This window comes from Papaver somniferum, unplaced genomic scaffold (assembly GCF_003573695.1).
Source record: "Papaver somniferum cultivar HN1 unplaced genomic scaffold, ASM357369v1 unplaced-scaffold_18, whole genome shotgun sequence".
NCBI classification, from domain to species: domain Eukaryota; kingdom Viridiplantae; phylum Streptophyta; class Magnoliopsida; order Ranunculales; family Papaveraceae; genus Papaver; species Papaver somniferum.
In genome coordinates, this window is record NW_020627707.1 from 1,798,388 (window position 1) to 1,817,358 (window position 18,971).

Sequence of the window (18,971 nt, forward strand, 5' to 3'; positions counted from 1 at the left end):
CTAAAATGAGTTGAATGTTCATGAAATCCTATGAGGGGTGTAGTGTAGGATTTCCTGCAACTACATTTTCTTTGCTGTTCATATTGAAATCATTTGCTTCTGTTGATTTTTTGTTGTTGCTGTTGTTTATATTGAAATCGATATGGATGTAATTTTCTTATTTCCACATTTAAACTGAATGAAACCTTTTTGGTTCCATACTTTTCTTTGTAGATATGGACTCTGTCACTGCAGTTGTATGTCACAATGAAGCTTCATTGTCGTTTCGTATTGGTTTAAAATCAACTTTTATGGATTTGAAGGATAATATTTGTTTAAATTGGGTTCAACTATATACATTCACTATTGAAATCATTCAAGTTCAGTATGCCACATAGGTGCTAATTCAAGTTCATCATCCCATGGGTCAGAAGTTGTACCTGTTAATCAGCCACTAGTTACCACTGTCACTGATTATGATGACCCTAAAGTAGTCAAATAACCGTTGAAATCCGCTCGTTGGCTAGGTTTCTTTCACAGTGTTGAACAAGTGTATCTAGGAGGTGTGGACCAAGTGCGTCACAATTTGATGAAGTACCACGCTGCAAATGGCTATGCATATAAGGTAACAAGAAACGAGAAGTTGCGGATTGCTGCTTGTTGTGCTAACAAGAAGAAGGACAAGTATAATTGGCACATGTATGCTGTTTCTTGTGACGATGTCGAAGGAAGTCCCTTTATTATCAAGGAGTTAAATAATCATCATAATTGTGACGGTGGATTTATTAACGTTCCAAATGTATCAAAGAGTCTAATAAGTTCCTTGATCAAGGATGCGATTAAACAGAACCCAAAGAAGAAGACAAAGGATATTATGGAACAAATTAAAAGAGAATATGGCTTTGACATAAGTCGTTATGATGCATACACAGGGAAGAGAAATGCACTGAATATGGCATGGGGAGAGGATGAGAAGTCATTCGCTTACTTGCATTGGTATACAAAGCAATTTTCTGAAACCAATCATGGATCTCGTGTTGTTTTGGAAACTTACGCGAGTCAAAAGTTTGTGAGATTGTTCATTGCCTTCGAAGAATGTATCAGTGGATTTAATTACGGTCGGCCCTTGCTATTCATGGATGCAACACATTTGAAGAGTAAATATCTCGGTCACATGATGGCAGCAACATGACTAAACGGGGATAATGGTACTGTTTCTTAAACTTTTTTCTGTTGGTTTCTTTTATCATTTTTTTTATGAAACCTTTTTTTTCTGTATTGTTGGTTTCATCATTTTTTTGTTGTGTTGTTTTGTCATTTTTTTTCTATTTTGTTTGATTTTGTAGGAATTTACCCTTTATCTTATGATGTGGTTTCATCTGAGACTGATGCGAACTGGAAATGATTTATGGAGCAACTCAGGGAGGTCGTTTCTCCTCAAAGACAACTTACATTTGTGAGTGATCGAGGTAGTGGTTTATTCAACCAAATCCCCGTCGTTTTTCCAGGTGCGTATCATGGGTGGTGTTACTGGCACATGTCAAAAAATGTTAATGCATGCTTGCCTAAGTCAGCCAAGACATATAACAATTATGTATTGAAGTTCTTTGAAAAATGTGCATATGCGAATACACATTTAGAGTTTAAGGAGAGTTGGGATGACTTGATGCTGGTTAAAAATCAGAAGCTAAAAGAATATCTTAGTAGACCTCCACTTGATAAATGGGTTAGTTTTTTTTTCCCGGGCTGTCGATATGGGGAGTTGTGCTCAAATGTTGTTGAATGTTTGAATGGTTGGGTTAAGGAAGAGATGGATATGCCTATTATTGTCATGGTTTATAAAATACGGCTCAAACTTATGGAAATGATGTTCATCCGTCGTGAAGAATGTGTGATATCGTTCGATTGGCGAGGAGTTTTGTGTCCAAAAATGAAAACTGAACTCTATAACAATAAGATGCATGGCCGTGATTATAGTGTTACCAAGTCGTCAGAATTTGTGTATGGAGTTCGTGCCTCATTAACACAAAGGGTTGATTTGAAAGAAAAGACATGATCTTGCAACCGATGGAAAATCAATGGCTTCCCTTGCGCCCATGTTGTTAGATGTATAATGGGGAATGGTGAAGATCCATATGATTATTTTGAACAACACTTCACCACTAAGTTCTATCGAGAGTCGTATTCAAGACCACTCCATCCAGTTCCCACAGTTGAAAGGCCTGCGACAATTTCACCCAAGTCTGTTGTTCATGGCCTAAAGTTTTGCCACAGTCAGGTCGCCCAAGTAAGAAGAAAAAGATTCCTAATACAAGTTCAATTCCCAAGAAGAAGATGAGAACTTGCGGTGGCTGTAATGAATTGACTACTCATAATCGAAGGACATGCCCTAAGAAGCCGATTTGAAGTCTTTTTGAGTCTGATTTACTCTTAGTTCTATTCTATTAGTATTTCTCATACAGTTCGTAAACTTTATCTGTTTTAGTTTAGATTACAATATGCTTTAGTCTACATTTTGAGAATTCATTTTTTTCTGTTGATTTTATATTCATGTTATTGACTGTTATTGCTCATTTATATTCTATTTAACTGTTATTGCTCATTTATATTCCTGTCTTCTTTTCTACAGTAAAACATGTTTATTTCCTGCTGGCATTTCACCTGCAATATAGTGGAAACCTTTTGGTTTCATCATTTCTACTGTTATCTTGTAACCAAAATAGGTTGGATCCTTTTTTTGGTTAGATCACTGCTTCTGTGAATGCTTTTGTAATTGTCTTGGCTTTTTTTGGTTAGATCACTACTTCTGTGAATGCTTTATCATGAATTATTTCCATGACTTGTTACCATTGTGTCGAATGTCGATCGCCAAACTATCCTTGGTGTGCTTTCTGTTATAGTTTAATACTTCGATGTAATTAGACATCTCCCTTTGGAATATGAAAATGCTCCATGCCTTGAAACCAAGCCGTGATACGACCGTTTTCACCTGCAATATGGTGGAACCCTTTTTGGTTTCATCATTTTATGCTGGAACCCTTTTTGGTTTCATCAAAAAACAGATATACATAACACTATGCGCCAATATGGTTTCGGTTAATCATAATTAAAAACATTATAAACATTGTTTCCAGGTAGTTGACATTACTCCAATTGAAACCATTCTTACACAATTTAAACCTTTTATAAACTATTACAAGCATTCAAATTTATAAATAGTTGACAGTATACATAACTTTGCTCTCATGCTTTCTACCCTTTCTGAAATATTCTCCACATGAGACTCTTCATGCATCAAGGAGGATCTTACACACCAGCTTTTGTCTCATGTCATGCACCTTTGATGAAATATCTTCTTCAGGAGACGCTATGTTTCCCTTCAAGAGGCTCTTCATGTAATAGCAAACATGAAGACCACAATCATACCTGAAACAACCAAAAAATTGTCTCAATATTTAGTATTTAAAACTTCCATAAATAAATAAATAAATAGTTTTACCAAACTTCCAAACATAGGTGATGAATGTTATAGCTTACCCCATTTGTTGACAACATGAAGGCATGTGCATAGTGTATGGTGGGGGCTGAGTTGTCTACTCGTCACGGAAGAGCTTTGCATCGTCCTGTGAAAATGCTGATATTATTCTTTGTCTCATGCTTTCAACACTTTTCCTGCATTTTTCTTCAGTGGAAGCCAAGGAGTTGTAGTGAGAAAACTCTGCGGTTTCAGTATCAAAAGCCAGCAGTGTCCAATGGTCTACCCCATCTCCAACTGTTGTCAGCAACGGAACGAATAAGTATTGTACATTGTAGTCCATTTTGTCGATGAACGCTTCAATTGCACTACCACTTCTCATTCCTAGTGAGTGACATGTCTGAAAAAAATACAAGAAAACAGATTCCTAAATGAGTGACAGACATGCAAGTTCTTTTTTTCTGACATTGTTTTCTTCCTAAAGAGTGAAACCAAAATTGGTTGCATCAAAATCAACTATATAACCAACAACATTTTGAAATAACTATTAGTTGGATTTATACAATTATGTTGTCTGTCAAAAACAATTATGCTTAGAGAATTGCATAGGGAACTTACATAGGCAAATGTGCTTAGAAACACAGCTTTCTTGTACTTCGGATTACCATCTGGTTTCAACTCTTCTTTGAGAATGTTCTTTTGAAATTTCAAGATGTAAAACTCAATGATGTCTCCTCCGACGTTTCCCTTTCTCATCAACAAATCCAGCATCCTCCCAGATATTATCTGTTGGTGCTCCTTGTTCTCCCACGCCGTGGTTCTATAAAACTCAATCTAGTGAATGTTGGATCTAAGAATGAAAAAATAAAAGAATTTTTTTTGGAACACATTTTTTGATGAAACCATGTTTGGTTTCAGCACTTACCTTTCATTATTGTTTCTGAAAAATCTTCTCACAACGGGTCTCTGACTTTGATCCAGTACCTTCATAATTTTCTAGTTTTTAACTGCTTTCAACTTCACATCCTTCACCTCATACACCTCCTCATTCTTTTCATTCGCCTTCTGATTTTTTCTCCATTCGCATTTAGTCTTTGTTCTTTTCTTTTTCTTCTTAGCTGTATAATTCCGATATTTGACAGGTTCTTTCATTTTTCTTCTGTCATCCCTTAGTCTTGTAATTATATTACTCAACTTTTTCTTGGGACTGATGTTTTGAGATCCTTGTTGAACGTCTTCTCTTTCGCTGTCACTCTGCGTCAGTCCTAAACTGAATCCAGGTTCACCGTCTTCTATATCAGCTATATCCTCCACCATTCAGTTGAGTAGTAGTATATAGCTTGCACCTTTGGCGTTGATGAACAACCTTGGTTTGCATAAATTGATTCCTTTTTCCTAACAACATCTCATCATATATAAACTGAGTTTCATTGTCTTCTTGTTCAATATTTTGCTTCAACGAAGAACATTTCTTTGCCTCAGATTCGACCTGTTCGGCCACCTTGATATCCTCAATAGTGTTTGGAGTCAACTACAGACCCTCTTCTTGTTCATTCCCTGGCTTTGATGAAGAACATCTCTTGGCCTCGGATTCGACCTGCTCGGCCACCTTGATTTCCTCAAGAGTATTCAGAGTTAATTGTTCAGTCTCGTCCTCCAATTTAGAGTCAACTCCGAAACCTCTTCTATTTCTACTTCTCATTTTCCTTGTTCTTTATCAGACTCTTATATTCCTTGTTGTGGTTCTGCATCTAATGAAGAGACAATATTGCCAGATTTTTCTGCATCTCCAGACAGTGAAACCCTTTCTGGGTCCATCAAAACATCTTCAACAACATTTCCAAGTACTGAAACCTTTTCTGTTTCCATCAGAAAAGCTACATAACCTTGTATCATTGCTTCACTAGGTTGAACCCTTTCTTCAACATCCTCTTGTCATGTTCCTTCATGCAGTAAATGCTCTTGTTTTGTTACTTCATGCAGTAAATGCTTACCGACAATATGCATCATTTCATCCTCCGTCGCTGCACCTTTCACCACCTGCAATACAAGATTTAAGATAAAAAATGTCACATACTAACATACAATCAATACAATGTTTAAGATTAAAAAAAAAACATTACTTTGAACCAGTTTGTCAAATAAAAATGTAAAATTTATAAAAATAAATAAATAATAATAACCAAGAAATAAAAAAATGTAAAATTTCTATTTAATAATCAATAAGTAAAATTTGCAGATGAAATCTAACATATAAACCTTTAAGCCTTGTGCAGGTCAATTAAAAATGTAACATCTTTGTGCGTTAAATTCTTTAAACCTTGTTCATCTCAACATTTGAAACCTAACATATCAATAAAAATGTAACATTTTTCAATTCTATTATCAATAAGTAAATTCTAACATATCACCTCAATATTTGAAACCTTTTCTGGTTTTGAATGAACATCTTCTTTCTGGAGCAAGTCTACTTGGCCTCTCTTACGCTTCCTTCTGGAGTAAGTCTTCAATGATGGTTGAAACCCAACCTCAGCGTCATATTTTGCCAATACTGCTTTATCTTCTTCGGAGAGTCCATTGTTGCCAACTGTTGTAAGCTTTTCAATCATCATTCTTTCCCACTTGTATTTGGCCTCGTAAGAGTTGTCTTAAACTTGTGCATGCACTTCATTTTCAGCAATGTGGTCTGCAACATTGTCTTCAACCGGCTCTTCAGGTTCAACAAAATCTTCAACAACAATATCATCTTCATCTATGGGCTCAACCAAACGTTTTTGTTGATCGTCATATTCAAGAAAGAATGACCCCTTGCGGCGACACATATTCTTCTGCAGTACACAAGTAAAATTGGTTAATCATGAAAGAATAACCCTAAAGAAGGAACAGAACAAGAGAATTTACTACATAGAATATAAATGTTACATTTTCTGGTTAATCATGGGTAGTGTTACTGGCACCATCATAGAATGGAAGACATGGTTTCAGAATTTTTTTTTGATGAAACCAAAACTGGTTTCAAACTGATTTTTTGATGAAACCAGAAAAGGTTTCATCAAAAAACTAAATATTTATCTTCTTAACCGTAGAGGTAAGATGGTATTAAATTTGAAATGGATTAATAGAAAAAATGATTCATCAAAAATTTGTTTAAATTTACCTCAGAGTATAGATCTTTCTTGTTGGAGAGACCCTCGAAGTTGTCCATCATTTTGTTGCAGACATTGCTAAGGTTCCATCTAGCAAACCTTGGATACCTCTCAAGCCTATCCTTTCTTTTTGCAATCATAGTCATCTTCGCCACCCAATACTGAAAAAAGAAACAAAGAAAAAAAAACAAGATTGAAATTAACAATCAATATCAGAAAGGATATAAAATAACATAACTTATGAAACAAAAGAACAAAAATTAACTTATGTACCAGCGGGTAAATGACGCAACCTGATACATTTTCAACATCGCCATTAGATTCTATGAGTGACCCAAGTAGATAATCATGGAAGACTTCCGGCCAAAAAACTTTGTTCATATGAAAAACCATGTACAAGTACTTGGCAGCTAGAGATCACCCACCTTTGTTGGGGACGAATACAGAAACCAACAGGAACATAACAAAAAACTTTACAAACTCACCTGCTTTGGTTTCATCCGCTGCGGATTCCATCATGCAACGGTGAATATCGGCTTTGAACGTCTTCTTACTTCCATCAAAATACTGAGCGACGCAGATGTTAACCATTTCTCCAGCTCTTCATCTATCCCCACTTTTTCATCTACTTCTGCACCCTCAATCATCTATACACTAAAGATAACAGAGAAATGTTCTGGAATTGTCTGCAGAGTCATTTTCTTCGATCTCCCTAATCTGAAACAAAATGGTAGCTTACCATCTTCTCTGATCTCCAGTATTTGTAAAACCATAATTATTGCTTTTGTGTTTTTGATGAGCTCTTCTTCATCCATTACACCATCATAGAATGGCTCAAAGAAACACCAGAATGGACATGATTTAAGAGCTAACAAATGTGGTTCTTTGTTATCTATCAGAGCCTTTATTTCAGCTACTACTTTGCACAAATGATGCAACGAGCATCTGTACAACTCTGTTTCTCTCTTTTTACCTGTAAATGAGACCAAAAGTTAGGTGAATCTTATGTAAAAATAATGAAACCAATAACTAAAAATGTTGCAACCAGATTTGGTTTCATCAGAAAAACTTGAAATAAAGACACTAAACAGAGAACACAACAATAAGAGCTTTAGTTGCAAATTATTTTTTAGATAAGTTATGTGTTCACAGACTCCAGAAAGAAATAAAAAGAGGACAAAGATCTAACAAAACTGATAATGCTTTTGTTCGTCTTCTTACACAACAATAAGAGCTTCAGCGGTTCATAACTCCATATACATCATTCTCATATACATCATCCTAGAACCTTAGTTATGTTAGAAAATTTTGATTTTCAAAATAAACAGGCATGCTGCATATGTAGGTTTATCAGGAAAATTTCTATTACTTAAAACAAACATATGGTTATTGATGAAACTAAAGTACAAATGGTGTAACCAAATATAGTTTCATCACTTTTTCATTTTGAATGATGTTTGTTTTAAAATGAAAAGTGATGAAACCAAAAAAAGGTTTCATCAGAAAAGCCAGAATATACCTTAGCAAGAATTATCAGTTATAGTGGAACCAATTTAACAATTAGAAAATCATGAAACCAAATTTGGTACCCATCAAAAAAACAGATTACACCTTAGCAAGCATTATCAGTTATCAATTCGTTCATATGTATAATACCAGTAGCACCAAACCATACCCATCATATATTGATGAAGATGATGGAACCAGATTTGGTTTCATCAAAGAAACCATTGAAGTAAAAAATCTACTACGAAACTACAGATGATTCATAATCGAATTTTTACAGAACCTAAGATTCATAATCTCGAATTAGGTGAAACAACATCAAAATGAAATCAGTAAAAGAGAACATCTGAAGAACAATAAAACTAGGTTTACCTTTTGGAGATCTTTTTACAACCACTTTCCTAATAGGTTTCCTCTTTTCATCTTTCTTTTTCTCTTACTTCTTCGCCTAATTTCTTAAGAACATAAAACTAGGTCAAAATAAAATGAAACTTCAACCTAATTTCCTTTCGAGGAAGGTTAGACTTCTTTGTTACGAGTTCGATTAACTGTTTTCTGTAGTAAGAAGATGAAGGAATCAAAAATGGTTTCAGATCTGGTTTCTAAGGGAAGAGAAAGGGAAGTTTTTGATAGTTTCTGAGTGAAAAGAAGTGTCATTTAAGGGAATAGGGAAGAAAATAGAAGGTGTAGGGAAATAAACGGAAGGGTTATTTAGTCAGTTTAGGTAAAATGGGGTAATGTGCTGGTTTTGTTTTGTTGGGTCTATTTTAGCTCGATAAGGACCCTCATGGTGTTATAACGCACGCGTTATCCACATAATGAATTAGGGTTGGCTCCGAGATACCAAAAATCCAACCATAACTGGTTTATGATTTGGGTTTTCTCGATTTACCCAGTTACGGTTAAGATTTCATCACCACCTAACCGTAAACTGGTCTTACGCTTGGCTACGACGGAAAAACTTAACCCTAAACTTGTATAAAAAACTAAAAAAATTCAATCTTTGGTTGGATGCATCACGATCTTCATCATCATATATGCAATATTTGGCTCTCTATTATATAAGGATTTAGCCACCTCAAATTTCTCATTAGATTCATTCAATTTTGTAGGGTGAATCAAAATCTAAGGTTTTCGAAGAAAAAAAAAATTCTTCTCTTTTTCTCTTCGGTCCGCGAGTTATAACCCCAAAGATGTCACTATCCATCCACAAAAAACTCATGAAACAAAAACCCCAAAAAAACAAAAGTAAAACAAAACCCCCAAATTTTAACAATAACCAAAATAAAATTTGATGAAACCAATATTGAAATTTGGGGTTTTTGTATCAATTTTTAAAAATTTGGGGTTTTTGTATCAATTTTGTTTACGATGAAGTTTTAATGGATCCCAACATTTGAGTGGGGTTTTTGCACCACAAGTTTGGTCACCTTGGGTTTTTATGACTAGTTTTGTTTTCTCATTTACTTTTCTTCCCTACAAAAACCAAAACACTAACTCTAATTCTCTATCTCTATCTAATACTAAATTAACTAATCTAACTAAATGATTAACACTAATTCAATTAGGGTTGTTTAGTCATTATAAAATTATTTTAGTTAAGGGGTTTTTATTATTATTTATGGATGACCCGTTTTTATTTTATTAGGTGACACCCCTCTATTAGAATGTGACGCCCTAATAATAGTCTTCTAAAATAGAGGGCACTAAATCGGACTCAGCAAGCAACTCTAGTATTCGTGTATCACCGGCTCACCGCTAGTGATCTTCTAGTTAACATGACTGAATACTCATTTCTTTATTACTCTCCTCCCTCTATAATACTAAAAAGAAAAGGGGACACGCAGAGAAAAAAAGTTAGAAAGAGCATTATCAATGAGAGGAAGAACAACACTAACAACTTAAGAAGAAGAAATCGGAGGAGGAGGAGGAGGTGGAGTAGGAAATAAAGAAGAAAGGATGGGTTAGATTCAGATTTTGGTACTCCTGGTGTAAGAAAGGATGGGTTAGATTCAGATTTTGGTACTCCTAGTGTTCCTTGGTGTAAGTTCATTCTTTTACCCTTCATCTCTTTCATTTTCAGTTGCTCCTTTCTGTTCAGTTCTTGGATCTTTCAATTCCAGGGGTTTCTTGGTAGATTTGATGTAGTTTTTATCTTTGCGGGTTTTTTGTGGGATTTTGGATGTGGGTTTTGTCACTAATTTTAGGTTTTTTTTTTATGATTATCAGAGAATGCTGGTATTTGTCACTGTTTTAGGACTTCTTTTTTAGTTCAATTTTATGTTGATTTGCTAATTAGGTTCCTTGATTTGGACATTTGTTTGGAAATTGATCATCCTGAAGTAGAATGTGGGTCAGTTACTAGTGGCATCTGCATTTGTTTAGCTATCATTAGAGAATGTTGGTGTAGAAGGTGCATTTCTCAATTGATTTAGGACTTGGTTTTAGTTGATTTGTGTTGTGATTTGCTCATCAAGATCTTGCAAAACTTGGGTTTTTTTTTTGACAATTTTGGGAATTTCATTTGTTTCAATGCTTACTGATTAGCTCATTTAGGATCTTGCAGAACTTGGATTTTCTTGAAGTAGAGTGATTGGGACATTTGCTTGGAAATTGGTCGTCTAGAAGTAGAGTGATTGGGACATTTGCTTGGAAATTGGTCGTCTAGAAGTAGAGTGATTGGGTGATAAGTGTGGGTCTGTTATTGGAGTGGCACCTGTGTTTCTCGATGTTTCAGGACTTGTTTTCAGCTGATTTGATTAAGGGTCTTTTCGACAGTTTAGGGAGTTTTATTTGTTTGGTGCTTACGGATTAGCTCATTTTTAATATGTAAAGCACATCCGTTTAAATTAGAGTGTTAACATTAAACACCACCTTCAATTTCTTCTCCTTGTCAAATAGCAGATCGAAATCGGGACGAGTGGTGGAATGGACAAGGAAGGATTTATTAAGCGATTGGAAGAGTTTGTGCTGATATATGAGACACAGCCAATCAATAATAATCAGTATGGGACGGGTTTTGATCTTAGTTTTGGACTTTGGTTTATGATTAAGTGGATAAAACCTTATCTGATGATGGAGAGTGGTGCTTTTAAAGGGCATTCAACATGGGTTCTTCGTCAAGCAATGCCAGACTCGCCGATACTGTCACTTACACCTGGACACCCTGAGAAATGAGTATCTTAAGAAGGGTACTGCTTATGTTGATGGCAACTGGGCTGAAAATGTGGAATTGTTGATTGGAAGACTGTGATGAAGAAACATGGTGTTAGTCAGGTTCTTATTTTCTTAAATCATCAGTATGAACTCAAAAGGTGCATTTTCCAAAACATTGTGTTCCGAGTCATACTTATATTAGGGCATATAAATTTGTCTTTCTGGGTTACTGAATATGTCTTTGTATATACTCTTCTGAATAGATTGAAGCAGGCACTGAAAGCTGGGTTCAAGGCGTCAAGCATTTGATCTTTGGGGATAATTATGATACTGGTACTGGTGATCATATTATTCTTTGAGGCATATGTGACCAATCCTATATCAGAGGTGCATACTCATACACACTTAACATTTGGTTAATTAAGTTATATTTGAAACAAAATTTTCTTGTAAAACATCTTGTTACCATTACTTGCAACTACAGGGGATTGCTTATATGTGTGTGTATTCTTTTTAGGAAACTTTATAAAGTGGTATTTGTTAGCCGGAAAATAATTGTTCTGGAGTAACTGTTCAAGTAGTGGTGCAGTTGTTTGATGTAACTCTTCACATCATATGACTTTATCCCACATTTGTTTAATATTATCAACGATAGATGTATCCTCTGAAAAAAATGCATTTCTTTACCAAATGAGGTACCATTGACAGTCCTCTCCTATTCCCTTTTAATAAAACCAGTAATATATTCCCTTCAAGACTGATCATTTTATGACCTGATACACATCACTTTCGGGATTGAATCACATACTTAGAAAGTTAGAAATGATATCTAGAGTCTAGACCAGTTTAGGGAGATGAACATGCAATCCTCCATGGAATGCGGTAACTCCTTGCAGCAGTCATTAAAAAATGCCTGATAGTCAATTGTTGAGCAGGTAGTCAAGGCATGCTTGTTAAGATGATCTCTAATATACACACACATGCGCCGGTTAGTATCATGTTTGCTACGTACGGTAGGAGTGAAGTTAGACAGGAAAACTTTGCCATTAGCCACACGTCATGTTAACATATACCAATCAACATCATGGTATGAAAATGTGCATTAACCACCAAGAATAATCAGAGATAACAAATTATGAGCACAAAACCGCGTATATTTAGTTTCATATACGACTAAGCTACTACATTTTTTTCATTTTTTCTTTTCTTTCTGATAAACAGTTCTGTCTTGTCCTTGATGGCAATATATGCTTAGTTTTCTGAGAATGGGACATGAAATTTCACTAGTTTAAGGGCTAGATCCCACTTTGATCAGCTTGTGGAAATTTTATATTTAGATTTCAGTTTTAAATATAAACCGTTTCAAAATAAGAATCAAATATGAGGAATGCATCTTATTGAAATGTGTAGTAGACACAGTCAGTCATGACCAGATACACAGATATTTTTTACTTCTAACCCCGTACTTTTAAAAAGTGAACCTTAATGTTTGCTAAAAGTATCAGTGTCTTTGTTTAAAAAGAAACATAAAAATATATTTTATCTGTGACGGATCTAATGATACAATCTGCCATCTTATTCCAGTCTGGAGAGATATGCTTTCTTGATTGATTGCAACTCTTTCACGACCTCTGCCATTTCCATCCGTTCTTTGGGTGATTCAACTGAACACATAACGCCAAGATTGAAAATCCTCACCAAAGCCTCGCATAACTTGGTCTCATTTTCGATATTGATAAGATCTCTGGTGTTGTTATCATCTTCGAGACGAACATGACCAGGCAGTGTAGGATCAACAATTTCCATTACATGATATTGAAGTTGAGCCGTCTTAGCAAAGGTATGAAGGTTCAAACCATCTGTGAATATGTCATCTGTAGGTCTCTTTCCAGTGAAAATCTCTACCACCATGATCCCATAACTGTAGACATCTCCATGAGTCCATACGTCTCTACCCATTCCATACTCTGCATGCCAGTAAAAAGACAACGGATTATACGTTTTATGGGTTTCAATACTATAATTGGTACAGGTTTATCAGAGTGAGAAGAAAATTCTACCTGGAGCAGCATAGCCAACTGAGCCCCTTATCCCGACTGAAGTACTGGCGGTATGATGTCCAGATTCAACATTGATGATGACTCCACCAAGAAACTTCGCTAATCCAAAGTCACCAACACGACTGTTCATGTCATTATCAAGTAAAACATTGCCTGGCTTCAGATCACAGTGAACTATAGGTGTCTGACAACGATGATGAAGATAGTCTAAAGCAGAAGCAACATCAATGGCTACATTTAGTCTCTCCATAAAAGTTAATGGTCTCCTGGATGATTGTACGTCATTTGGTGTTGGGTGCAACCAATCCTCAAGGCTCCCATTTGGCATGAACTCGGAAACAAGAGCTTTGAATTCATCTCCTTTAAAATCAATAGAAGAACATGATGTCAACATCTTCACGAGATTTCGATGCCGAATACATCTCATTGCTTCACATTCCGCCATGAAACTTTTTGAAGCTCCCCGCCTTTGAAGGTCTAGTACTTTCACTGCAACAACTGTTGTTACCTCATGGCTCAGCGATAACAATCCTTTGTAAACAGATCCGTAGCTTCCAACTCCAACTAAATTTTCTGCTGAAAATCCGTTTGTCGCTTTGAGAAGTTCATTGTATGAGACCTGTTGAAACATATTACCCAAAGGATTGTCCAAAGGCGACGAAGTTTTCTTTGTTGCTTTTCTCCTCCAGAACCATATGAGAAAGGAACCCAGAAGAATAACACAGACAACAACTCCGAATATTATTAGCAGCAATCTCTTGAGAGGGGATCGCTTACTTGCTTTTTCAAAGGTAGGTCTCGGGCAACTCGGCAGATGAAGTAGCGGAATTCCTCCACAGAGCTTGTCATTTCCGAGGACTGAAAATGCACTTATATTCTTGAAAATCCCTTGTTTCGGTACTTCACCTTCAAAGTCATTGGAAGACAGATTCAGATATCTGAGGGAAGCAAAGGACTCCAAATACCCCGGAATTTGTCCAGAAAAATTATTACCTGACATATCTAACTTTTGGAGTCCCTTTAAATTTTTCAAGGATGGAGGAATGACCCATTCGAACAAGTTACCGTTCAAGGAAAGATCTACCAAACCAATACATTTCCCTAAAGAATCTGGAATTTTCCCGGATAATCGGTTATTTGATAAGTAGAGTTGAACAATCCTCTCCAAGTTACCAACCTCGGATGGCAAATCACCAGTTAACTGATTTCCGGATAAGTTCAGCATAGCGGTTATTGAAGAAAGACCAACGAGTTCTTTAGGTATAGCACCGGTAAGTTGATTTTGTGAAAGATCCAATACCATCATTTTCTGACAGTTGCCAAAACTTGGCAGAATTCCACCTTGCAATCTATTGGTACTAAAAATAATTCGTTCCAACTGAGTGCTATTGCAAATGTTGGACGGAATTTTCCCTGAGAGTTGGTTACCCAACAGGTCAATCACAATTAACCTGGGAAGTTTTCCTATAAAATCAGGAATATTTCCAGTTAGCTGGTTACCCTTCATGTCTAATACATTTAGGTTGACAAGGTTCCCAATTCCAGGAGGAATTTGACCAAATATATTGTTTCCCCCCACGTATAGTCTAGTAAGCTTTGTCGAGAGGTTAGCTATGGAATCTGGTAGTTGCCCTGAAAAATTGTTGAAAAAAATAGAAAGTGTCTCTAATTTACTGCAATTTGGTAATGAATTAAGAAAGCTAAGGTCTTCTATATCCCCTCTTCCAAGATAATTTCTCTGAATATTTAAATGAGTGAGATCTTTCAAGTTACCCAGTTTAGGAGGTACAGACCCAGTGAACTGATTTTGTGGGATATCTAATCTAGACAGTCTAGAAAGATTGGAAATTGAATTAGGTAGCGCACCAGAAAATCTATTTCCACCTAATAGGAGGGCTTCGAGATTTGGGAGAGTAGTCCCGATGTAGGGTGGAATGGTTCCGTGGAATTTATTGCCGGTTACAGAAAAAACAGTGATCGAAGAGATATTAAAAAATTGGGGTGGAATGGTTCCTGATAAGTTATTTAATGAGACTCCAAAGGAATTTAATCTTGATAACTGGCCAAGCTCGGATGGAATGTTGCCGTGTAAATTGTTCAATCCTAAATCAAATATAGCGAGAACTGAAAGGTTTGATAGTGAAACCGGGATGGTTCCTTTCAGGGGGTTCATCGAGAGAAATAACATTTGAAGCTTAGATAGTGAACCAAGCTCGGTCGGAATTCCTCCTCCTAAATCATTATTTGCTATCACTAACTTTTCGAGATTTTTACAAGAGGATAGATTCCTAGGAATTTTCCCTGCAAGTGTATTATTTGCCACAACAAAAGTTTGAAGGCGAGATAAATGACCAACTTCTTGTGGAATTTCGCCTCTGAAATGGTTGTCATACAGGAATAAAACTCTTAAGAATGAAAGATTGCCAATGTACGGAGATATAGAACCTACCAAACTCATAGAGCTCAGAACCAACCTAGTGACCCTGCTTGGATGCCGACGACTGCATGTAATTCCTGTCCAATTGCTGCAATGAGACGATGCATTCCATGAATTTAGTACTCCCAATGGGTCATCGGTTATCTTGTCTTTGAATGCAAGTAAAGCTAGTCGATCAGTTTCGGCGATGATAGATTGGGATGTAGGTAGGATATTCCAGAATGAAAGAAGGGTGAACAACATGAAGCTCGTCTTATGGTTGAACTCCATTGCATGCACTTGGTTTATGATATTTAGAAATAATTGGATGAGATATTTCTCTCAGTTGCATCAAGTGTTCATATGTATAATCAGAGTCAAGCAAGACTTAGAAAAATGAAAAGAATACAAAAACGATATAGGAACAAACAAATGACATCAAAATTTTTTACATAGGAAGAATATCTCATCACCCATGCATGCAACCAGACAAGAGTCAAGCAAGACTTAAAAAGAACCAAAAACACAACCACACACACTTGAATCTTATCAACCAATGAAGATTTTGATCGGGACAGTGGAATTGGTTGTCTGCCCCGGTGAACACGGCGTGGAACCACGTCCATGGCTCCATCAACTACTTACGTATCAATCCAGTCCTCCTAACGTATACACTGGATGAACTATTTTTTTCAAAGTTTAATAGCATCCGGAAAATCAATGGTGGACATACCCTTGAATGAGCTAGCTAGTTGGACCTTTTCCACATTATTCTAGAATGCTATTATCGAGGCGTCACACTCCAATAAAGGGGCTTCACTTGGATTCTTTATGTCCAAAAAAATAGTTATGGGATATCCTAACACATATATAAAATGTCTAGATTACTCTTTAACTAAAATAAAAAAAAACTTAAAAACAGTAGAAGTGATTTTACGTCCAGGTTAGGATTAATTCCAACCGTAAAATTTTATTTGCATGTAGTTTTACGTCCAGTTTTGGATTAGTTTCCAACCGTGGAAGCTCATTTTACGTCCAGGTTTCTTTTAATTCCAACCGCAAAATCCGATTTTACGTCCAGTTTTCTTTTAATTCCAACCATAGAAGCGATTTTACGTCCAGGTTTAGTTGAATTCCAACCGTAATTTTCAATTTTACGTCTAGGTTTAGTTGAATTCCAACCATAATTTTCAATTTTACGTCTAGGTTTAGTTTACTAAATTTTCCTTTAGCCAACCTAGCCGTAAATTTCAATTTTACGTTCAGGTTCCTTTTAATTCCAACCGTAGAAATTGATTTTACGTCCAGGTTTTGATTGATTCCAACCGTAGAAATTGGTTTTACGTCCAGGTTTGGATTGATTCCAACCGTAGAAATTAGTTATATCTAATTAAATTAAATTAAATTCAAATTAACTAAAGGGTTATTCGGTCATTACAAAATTATTTGAGATAAGGGGTTTTTGATATTACTTCTGGGTGATCCGTTTTTTTCCTATTAGGTGACGCCCCTCTAATGGAATGTGACGCTCCAATAATAGCCTTCTTATTTTAGGTCTGGGTAAGAAATAATGCCAATAACGTTAATTCACGGAGGAAACGAGGGGACACCCGTATAACATTTTCAATTTATGAGAGCAGTACAATAAATAACCATCTCATTTTTTTTTTATCATCATCAAACCATAAGTATTTCATTCAAAATAAAAACGTTTACATGATGGTTTTCAAGAAGAACAAGTACATCATAATATGAAATAAATACAAATAAAGATGCAAAGTGCAAATAAATCGCGAAGAGAAAGAGCGATCTACAACGATAGCACCCAAGTCTTGTATTTTGAGATTGGAGAAGAAATGGTACCTGAAATTATAATTCGACCATTTTGATAGATTTTCTTTTAGAAAAAGAGATGCTCCCATGATTAAGGAGTGATTTTCCCAAAAATTCTTCATATGCAGCGAATAACCCGGAAGACGTTAGATCTATTTTTATGATGAAGAAGAAATTGATCTTACCCTGCCGAATCGCTGATGTACTTGTAACAAGATAACCAAACACGAACAAACCGTTAGAAAGAAACACTCTGAAAGTGTAGATAAAATCGCCCCTAATAGCGAAGATAAAATCGCTCTAATAGCGAAAAAATTATTGAAAACAACAAATAAACCTTAAATCACTCGAAACAAACGAATCTTTGCTCAGATCTAGCCCCTAAAGGACTAGATCTGAGCAAACAAAGAAAAAGTGGATGAGTTTTTTTTCTTGGATTTAGAGAGGAGAGAGAAATCTTTATTGATTGGAAGATAAAAAGTTTTTCAATTTTAATTTATTGCACACTTTTTCAAGTCTACTACACTCTCTTTTTTTTTTTGCAAGGAAAAGAGTATTACATCAGATAGAGTTTATAACATTTTTCAGGAAGAATGGGCAATTGTTCTCTTGCCACTCTCCTGGGACGTTACTAACTCTACTATGTATTGCAGCTATGTCTACAAGACTATTCAAGTCTCTTTTGACATATTTAAAACAAATGCTACTAATGTCTTGTAAAAGAAACAAACAATCATCTAAGACAAAGCAAGAGGACCAACTAATTTGGTCTCTGCAATTATTTAAATAAGCCATAACATTTTTGGCATCACTAACTAAGCAAATATTCTAGAAACCTTTATCTCTGATCCAATTCGCAGCCTCCAGTAAGGCATAGCATTCAGTTTCTTCAGGACTGGTACTTCTCCTTGCGATTAATTTGCATCCCCTAAACCCACCTGCAGGATGGATAGCCACAATGCCGATACCAGCCATGTTAGTATCTTTATCATACGAGCCATCACAGAAAATAGTAATGCAGTTATGAGGAAGCATGAAATTATTAGAAGCAATTACAACAGCAGTATTAACAATGATGGTGGAGGGAACAATGACTAGTGTATTAACAGTCTCTGCAACTATACTCATAGCAGTTCTAGCTATCATTGAGGGTCTGAAGATTTATCCTCAAAAACCTTGGAATATCTGGCCTTCCATATGCACCAGGCAGTATTCATGACAGTGATAAGATGATTTTGGAGATGACTTGCGGTAAGCCATTTAGCAATCCAATCCTTAATACTAGTTTGAGTGTTAGAATCCTACAAAAAAAATAGATTTCACCACTGGAATATGTTGCCAAACATTTTTAGCAAGTGGACAATGTAAAATCATGTGTTCAGGAGATTCAGGGGCACCCA

The 18,971-nt window shown here is 35.9% G+C and overlaps 2 protein-coding genes across 2 annotated transcripts; one reads left to right on the forward strand and one right to left on the reverse strand.

Annotated features, from left to right (window-relative positions):
- The first annotated feature begins 568 nt into the window (after positions 1–568).
- On the forward strand, positions 569–1,384 carry LOC113337821. Its single transcript, XM_026583402.1, has 2 exons — positions 569–1,136; positions 1,326–1,384. Exons 1-2 carry the CDS (start codon positions 569–571, stop codon positions 1,382–1,384), a joined length of 627 nt encoding a protein of 208 aa, XP_026439187.1.
- An 11,246-nt stretch (positions 1,385–12,630) lies between these two features.
- On the reverse strand, positions 12,631–16,029 carry LOC113337822 (probable LRR receptor-like serine/threonine-protein kinase At3g47570). The gene is made up of 2 exons (XM_026583403.1): positions 13,323–16,029; positions 12,631–13,229 (listed from the first exon to the last, which is right to left on the reverse strand). Exons 1-2 carry the CDS (start codon positions 16,027–16,029, stop codon positions 12,838–12,840), a joined length of 3,099 nt encoding a protein of 1,032 aa, XP_026439188.1. The 3' UTR covers positions 12,631–12,837.
- Between the last annotated feature and the right edge of the window lie 2,942 nt (positions 16,030–18,971).

Excerpts from the sequence above, each read along its gene's own strand:
- LOC113337821 (XM_026583402.1), top strand. The coding sequence starts at position 569 with ATGAAGTACCACGCTGCAAATGGCTATGCATATAAGGTAACAAGAAAC. Across the intron at positions 1,137-1,325 it reads GGATGCAACACATTTGAAGA|GAATTTACCCTTTATCTTAT; the intron begins GTAAATATCTCG and ends TTGATTTTGTAG.
- LOC113337822 (XM_026583403.1), bottom strand. The coding sequence starts at position 16,029 with ATGGAGTTCAACCATAAGACGAGCTTCATGTTGTTCACCCTTCTTTCA. Across the intron at positions 13,230-13,322 it reads AGTTGGCTATGCTGCTCCAG|AGTATGGAATGGGTAGAGAC; the intron begins GTAGAATTTTCT and ends ACTGGCATGCAG.